The sequence below is a fragment of the Cetorhinus maximus genome, chromosome 22 (assembly GCF_964194155.1).
Source record: "Cetorhinus maximus chromosome 22, sCetMax3.hap1.1, whole genome shotgun sequence".
Lineage (NCBI taxonomy): Eukaryota > Metazoa > Chordata > Chondrichthyes > Lamniformes > Cetorhinidae > Cetorhinus > Cetorhinus maximus.
In genome coordinates, this window is record NC_135900.1 from 12,044,685 (window position 1) to 12,052,894 (window position 8,210).

The 8,210-nt window shown below is 44.8% G+C and overlaps 1 protein-coding gene across 1 annotated transcript in view; it reads left to right on the top strand.

The window, feature by feature from the left end:
- Window positions 1-3,877, top strand: part of c22h12orf56 (chromosome 22 C12orf56 homolog) — a 77,112-nt gene extending 73,235 nt beyond the window's left edge. The window contains exon 13 of the mRNA XM_078567808.1: window positions 505-3,877. Coding sequence (XP_078423934.1) covers window positions 505-622 — 118 coding nt within the window. The 3' untranslated portion in view covers window positions 623-3,877. The remainder of the gene's footprint in view (window positions 1-504) is intronic.
- Window positions 3,878-8,210: the final 4,333 nt, after the last annotated feature.

Here is an 8,210-nt window from a genome sequence, read left to right on the forward strand (position 1 = left end):
TTGTTGGCAGGACCCATCCTTATCTTTCCTCAGGTAGGTTCTTAACTGCTGCAGACCACGCAGTGAAGGTGCTGTTAGGTGGGGAGTTCCAGGATCTTGATGCAGCAATGATTAAAGGAAGGGTGGTATATTGATAATGTCAGCAACAAGGTACATTTTTTATAACATCGTGAAACATTCCAAGGTGCTTCACAGGAGCGCCATTAAACAAAATTTGACACCGAGTCACGTAAGGAGATATTCAGACAGATGACCAAAATCCTGGTCAAACAGAGGGTTTTAAGGAGGAGAGAGGGGCCGAGATTTAGGGAGGGAATTTCAGAGCTTAGAGATGAGGCAGCTAAAGGTATGCCTGCCAGGGCAGGAGCTAAGGAAATCGGAGATGCGCAAGAGGCCAGGATATTAAACGTCCAAATCGGGATGGTATGTGATTTGAAGAACTAGGGAATCATGCTGGGGTTGTAAAGTCTTGATTTTTTCTATTTCTTTGTGTGCTTGTCGTAGGTATTACATCCAAAGTGCCACAGTGGAAGCAATGCTCCCAGTCCATTACGCTGTCGCCCAGCCTACTATTCGGCTTCTCCGCCAAGTGCTCAGCTTCATCCTCCACAAGCTGGTCTGAACGTCCAAGAGGATTAAATTGGTGTTAGTAATGATCATCAAATTCAAATGAAACGGCTGTCAGTGTAAAAGCAGCGATATTCACACAGGTACTTACCTACTGGTGTTATTGAAACCAGTAATGTTTGAGATCCTATCTATGTAAAACTGTTATTTGAAACCTTGAATTCTAAAGAAGAGTAATTCATAAAATGATCAAATGTAATTTTTTTGCTGTTAACTTGGTGGGGGAAGAGTTGCAAATATCGAATGTCACTTAATAGCTAGGGCAAGTCACAAAGTGCTACATATTTTTATGCTAAGCTTAATTTACATAGGTATTTTTAAAACGGACGTCTTGCTAGATTAAGCATAAAATAAGAGGCTTATTTCTGTGGTTTTTTAAAAAGTAAACATGTAGTTTACAAATCAGCAAGTTTAAAAACTGTACCACACCACAGACATAAGATGGTTTGCCACAACAAGTGTTCTCAATGTGAGAAAGTCTAAATGTCAACCAGGTCATTGAGGGGTAGGAAGCTAAGAAATAAGAGCAGGAAATTGGCTTTGTGGCCCCTTGAGCCTGCTGCACTATTCATCAAAATTATGGCTGGCAGATCCTCAACTCCACATCCCTTGATTTTCTATTGTCAAAAATCTATTGATCGCTGTCTTGAATATATTCAACGACACAGCATCCACAGCCCTCTAGGGTAGAGAATACCAAAGATTCACAACACTCTGAAGAAATTTCTCCCCCAAATCAGTTTGAAATGGCCCATTCTTTATCCTGAGACTATCGCCTCTAGGGGTTTTGGGGAAGGGAGTGGGGTGTGGGGGGCAGTAACAGCCTCTCAGCATCTGCCCTGCCAAGCCCTCTCAGAAATTTATGGGGGTGAAATTGATTCAAGTGGTGTTAATTTCTTTACCTATGTGTTTCAGTGAGATCACCATGCATTCTTCAATACTCCAGAGTGTGGGCTCCTACAAGAAACAGAACTAGGTGGTTCCCAACAAGAAAAGTGGGAATATTAGCTGAGGCAGTCCAAGTTATTTTGATGGATGACCTCACAATTGGTCAGAAAGAGGAGGCCATTCAACCCCTTGAGCCTGTTCTACAATTCAGATAGATCATGGCTGATCCGCATCTTAACTTCATTCACCCACCTTGATTCCATAGTCCTTGATATATTTGCCTAACAAAAATCCCATTAGTTTCAGTGTTGAAATTTTCAGCTCATCCCGAGCCTCAAAAGGCTTTTGTTGGGAGTTCCAGATTTCCACCAGCCTTTGTGTGAAGAAGGGCTTCCTGATATCACCCTGAAGGACCTCGCTCTAATTTTGAGGCTAGGTCCCTTTGTTCTGAAATCCCCCACCAGAGGACTCAGTTTCCCTCCATCTACCCCCATCAAATCCTTTAATCAGTTAGACTTGGGGCTTCCTGCCAGTGAAGGAAGCTATTGAAGTATCAAGGGGTAGGAGGGAAGCACTGTGTGACCATGCAACGTTTTCACCAATCATATATTTTTACCAGGTCACCTTCGAAAAACTTATTGCATTTCTTACTTTACTTACTGATATTATGTAGCATAGCAACAGGGTGTAGCGGTGAGCAAGTGCAGGAAGGCAGGTGTCTCAAGTCTGGAGGTTATTGGGAGCAAAGGAAAATGTGGAGAGATGATCCTAGAAGGTCTTGGGAAAAGAAGGAGATTTACTCTAACCAAAGGCATACCTTAGCCCAAGGAGTGATGGAGTGACGTGCGTGGTCAGTCCAGACTGGAAATATGCCACCCTCCATATTGGTTAAGCTCTCTATAGTTGCCAAGGATGTCCACTGAAGCTGATGTTCCTTTGATGGAGATAAGATGGAGACATAAAACAGTGCTAAGCTAAAGACTAGAAAGATCTTGGGCTCATCTTAGTCGGGAGCACACATTGTACTTAGCCTCAACAAGGTGTCTTGTATGGATTCTATCGAGGACAGGATTTGCCTGCTGTGATGCACCCCTGGTTTAATACCCTGCCAGCATCTACTGTACAGGCCCACTAGTAAATGGTTATCATATGGATGGGAGCTGCCATTTTTCGTGGGCCTGTAACCCAATATAAATCACTGCCTCGATGCAAGGTTAAGAGATAAGAAAAAAAAAGGTTTACAAAGATCGTGGTGTGTCCTTTACTGACTGTTTAATAACTTTGTGTATCTTTTTATATCACGTAAACTAATGTTTTAATGTTCGTTATATATTCTTTGTTAAAGTAAAATCTTTTTAATGAAGATGTGAAACTTCTGTTGTTCAAACATTATTTTGCTGCAACAAAGGCAGTACAAAAACTGGTCCATTTATCTTTAATGTATCTGTTGTGTATGTGTGTAAAATCCTTCATTTGTGTTTAGCTGTGTGACAAGTGATCTTGTGCCACATTACAGCCTATGCCTGATAACTCAATCACCTTTGCACTAAAAATGGAAATTATCCAATAATTTGAATTCAGCAACTTAAAGAACATAATAGCATCAGGAGTAGGCCATTCAGCCCCTCGAGCCTCTGCTACCATTCTATAATATCATGGCCGATCCTGAACCTCAACACAACTTTCCTGCCCCATATCCCTTATTTCCTTAAGAGCCCAAAAATCAATTGATTTTCAGCCTTGAATAGACTCAACGATTGAACATCCACAACCTCTTGGGCAGGAAATTCGAAGGACCTACAATCCTCTTGAGTTTCACTTAATTTCAGTCCTAAATGACCGACCCCTTATTCTGAGGCAGCACCCCTAGTTCTAGATTCTCCAACCAGGGAAACATCCTTTCAGCATCTGCCCTGTTAAGCCTCCTCAGCACCTTATACGTTTCAGTGAGATCAACTCTCATTCTTCTAAACTCCAGAGTATAGGCCCACTTTACTCAAACTCTCCTCATAGGATAACCCTCTCGACCCAACATCGGAGTTTAGTGCTAAATAATTGAATTGTCAGATGATTTGAATTGGGCCGTTTGTAATGGTGGGGGACTCAGTTCTGTTTACAGATTACTATGTTACCTACATTTTTATACTGTTTATGTAATTTGGAAGGAGTTTGAGAGAAGATGTTCTGGTTATACTTCTGGTGAGTCACCAGCCTTTTTTGGCCACGTTTGTAGCAAAAGGAGAAAGCATTTTTTACGATTAAGCTGTTTCGAGCAACGAATTATAAGAGTGTGAAACCGATGTTAACCCATTGTGTACTGTGCTAACATTGGTGCTAGTTAATAAAAGCCAGAGTTATGAAACATTATTGTCCTCCATCTCTGACTGCTGCTGGGGTACCTTGGTTACACTGAAAAGGCATTAGACTGGGGAAAATCACTTACTTATGTTCAATATCAATCTTCCACCGTCTAATTCAGTTGCTATAATTGGAAAGGAATTACAGTAAAGGGGTGAGTGCTTAGAATTGTAGATAAGTATTGAATTCCTGCTTCCTCCCTTCCCACTCAGGATCTCAAGGGGCCGAATGGCCTACTTCTGCTCCTGTTTCATACGTTCATAGTGCGTTGCCTATCAATGTGCACAAAACCCTAGTTACAAGGATTCTCTAACAGAACATTAATCATTTCAACAGAACAAAGACATTAGGATAAGTAATGCGTTGGTGTCAATGATATTGGCCTGTTTAGAGTCTGTGGATGTTTTAAAACGATGTTGAATAATTATTTTTTAAAACCAAAACAAATAGAGAGAGACCATATATAATATATAAGCTTTCATTGGTTTCTGAACAGACTAGTTTGATGGATACCAACATTATAGTGCAGACACAAGCTGCACAATGATTCCTTATCACCCTGATTCCAGGCCTTAGTGGATTCAAACTTACATAATTAGAATTAGAAATTCAAATTGCATAAACTTGGCATATACTCCCTTGAGGATAGAAAGTAGAGGAGTGATCTGATTGAAGTGTTTAAAATGTTAAAAGAATAGGTGAATATTGAGAAACTATTTCCTCTGGTGGGGAAGTCAAGTTAAAATTGGAGCTGGCTATTTAGCAAGGTATTACAAATCTGAAATTGTACCCACCGCCCCCAAAGCCCTGTAGGTGTTGTGACAATTGGGGCTTTCAGGATGGGGATTGATAGATTTTTATCAGGTACAGATTAGTCATGATCTAACTGAACGCCAGAGCAGATTCATGGGCATGAATGGCTTACTTCCGTTACTAATACTCTTAAGATTCCTATATCAGTATAAAACTGTATAATGTAGGCCTCCATACATCAATTGGGTTGTGTGCACAACTTTTAAAAAAAAATAAAACTTTGGAGCAAACTTTTATTTTTTTTTCTCATGGTTTTCCCAGGAGAGCATGGGTGAGTAATCTACTCGTACACCTATATCAGCTAGAAAGTGGATGGTTGACACATGCAAACTGATTTCAGAAAGCAGTCCTGACCTTCCCTCAGTGTGCCCCATGTTCTAGATTCCCCAGCCAGCAGAAGAAAATGGGCGGAATTTTCCCTTCCTGACTGCAGCGAGTTTCAAATTTGGAAAGAGGCCAAAAATCTGGTTCCCACTGGTGGGAAAACAGTTTGGAATTTTTCCCTCCCCACCTTCATGGCAGGCTGATGGTGGGTCGGATTTCTTGCTGATTCATGGTGGGAATGCGATTTGCAGGCATGACCACGTCACGAGCGCTCATTAAAAACACAACTCGCCAAAATCACCTAGCCCCCTCCCAATCTAATTCCACGTTAGTGGGAAATTAGATTGGTCTGAAACACATTCGGGAATGAGCGGCGTGCAGCTGTCGCCCCCTCACTTCGCTCCTGACTTCGAGGTGAGTGCAACACTCAAAGACCTACCTGCAACAGCGCCGCTCCGGATTCCCACCAATGGCGGTGAAACTGATGGTGAGCAGAGCAACCCTACACCCTGCTCACCGGCTTCCTCCTTTCTCCCGGAGGATGTCTTCTGCGGGCTCAGGGAGGGCTGCAGACGAGACGGAGACTAGCTTTGTGATCAGAGGCGGCTGGCGATGGGGGACAGGGGGCTGATGGTGGTGGTTGGGAAGGAAGATGGAGACATGGTGGGGGGGGAAAGCAAAGGTACAGTTGGCGGGGTAGGGGGGTTGTGGAAAGGAGACACAGGGGCAATAGGCAATGGTGGTGTTGGAGAGGAGTGTGGGGGAAGGAGACATGGGACAATGTTCACTGGTAGGTTGGAGAGGGAGGTGGGGGAGACCGAGGGTGGGGAATCTGGAGCTCGGCATGGAAGACTAAAACGCAGACGCAGAGGAGGGTGGATAGGAACCTAACTGTATAAATGGGAGGGGATGTTCCCATACTCTGGAATCTGGGGTTAAGGGGTGGGGTGGGTGTGTTACAAGAGGGATGGGTTGCACAGAGGCCGTGGGGGAAAAAGCTTGCACATGAGTGATGGGTTGCACAGAGACTCATAGAGGGGGTAAGAGAGGGAGACTGTGTTGTCACCAGTAAAGAAGGAACAGGAGAGCTCATTGAAAGACAGTCATAGTCCCTGGTCTGGGGTCAACAGGTCGGCTTGAGAGATTAAAGGCAGTCCTGGGGCTTAGTGCACCTCATAGTCAAGGTGAGAGATTAAAGGCAGTCGTGGGGGTTTGCGGGCTATGCTACAAGGCTATGCATAGCACACATGTCGTATTTCCACTCAGGGAGGGGCAAGACCTGTGTACTCCATTGGGATAAGGCATAGCATGGTGTGCAGTGCATGGTCTTATTGGTACTGGGCTGCAGTTGGGATGGTCAGAGTTATAGGGAGGCATCTGCAGCCTGTAAAGGGGGAGTATGCAATACAGAGGGGGGTATTCAAAACTTTCCGGGATGAGGGGGTGGGGGATTCTCCTCTATATGTGACTGTGCTCACAGCCCCAAGATGGGGAGGGGCGAGGTCCACAGTGGCATGGGGACATCTACAGTAACGGGTTCAGGTGGAAGGGTTGGAATGTCAACCACAATGGCAATAGGATCCAGCATTTTTGAAGGAGGCTGGAGAGTGATGGGAGGGAGCTCTATAGGGAGCCCATAGGATTCCAGGAAGATTTTAGGGACCAGAACCTAAAACCCACCGGGGGGGGGCATCAAGCACGGTCTTAAAATAGAATCGCAAACCACCATCTTGCAATCACAGTTAGAGATTGAAACTGGAAAATAATCTGTGTGGGAGGGGTCTGAGTGAGTGTGGGAGGAGGGCAGGGCTGCACTCAAGGGCCCTTTCAGGGGGCACCCTCAAACCATTTGGACTCTAAACAATGAAATGGACTCAGAGCTGAGAGAAAAGAGGAAGACTTCCTTGAGAAGGGGCATTTGGAGCCATTGCCTTTTGTTGCACTTTGACAAGAGACTGCAGGAGCCACTGGCTTCACAATACCGTCAATCCATTTGAGTTTGAATAGAAGATGCAGGCAAATGTGAAGGAAGCACGGCTGCTGCATATCTGCCAGATAATCAATTAAAGCCTCTAATGTGCTTTCTCCAATTGGCATGGATAACAGGTCAAAAGGTCAATTCATTGATGAAGTGCAACTCTTTCGAGTACAATCACAGTTCTTGGTTTCCGGGAGTGGGACATGAACCCACAACCCTCTGATTCAAAGGCGAGGGTGCTATGGACTGAGCCACAGCTGACACCTCTTGATGAAGTGCAAGTTGAGCTTGATCAGCATACAAGATAATAGATTGCAGGAGTACCTTTAGTAAGGTGGTACATTTCATGAATGTGTCCAAACCTCTCCCAACCTCTGTGGGTGTGGGATTGAGATGTCAAGTATCAGCATTGGCATTGTGGTCATCTAGATATGTGTGTGTGCACGCTTCAGCTGCAAGACTGTGTCAGCAAAAATCTAACAGCGCAGATGCAGCTATAGGGCATGATATTGGCTATCTGTGTGCGAGTGGAAGGTCTAGTATATTTGCCCAGTGTTCCCAGGGAGAAGGGGGATTGAATGTGGTCAATGCTCCCTTCTTGATGGCAGTGACTGAGGAGGCAGCGAAGGGCCCTGCCCCTCTTAGCCCAGCTTCGAGAGGGGGTCCGGCCTGAGGTCCATGATCCAGGGGAGCCCCAACAAGACCCAGAGGATGAGGTTAGACCCATCCCACGGAGGCGACTTGCACAACCAAGGTTCTACCGAAGAAGACTTTCCTACCTGGAGGTGAGTGACAGACAATGCCACACCTGTTGGCATTTGTCAAGAGATGTGGTGGATCACATCTGCCACATTCAGTGGGAGGATCTAACAGCCCATGGACTGGGAGGACATCCCCTGCCAGTGGCCCTGAAGGTCACTGCCACATTCAATATTTTTTTGCCTGTGGATCATTCCAGAGATCCACAGGGGACCTATGTGGCATCTCACAGCTTTCAGCACATAAATGTATCAAGGAGGTGACGACACCATTCTCATGAAGAGCAAATGTATTTACAAAGGTGCATTATATTAAGTGATGGAACACTCATGATCCAGAAGTGATTTTAAAGCTACTTAATTTTTCGAACCCTAGCGCTATGTCTAGGTGTACCCCTGACATCCACAGCAGAGGTGGAGGCAGCCTGCTGACTGGTACGCCCCTTTATCTTTGATGACTTGGC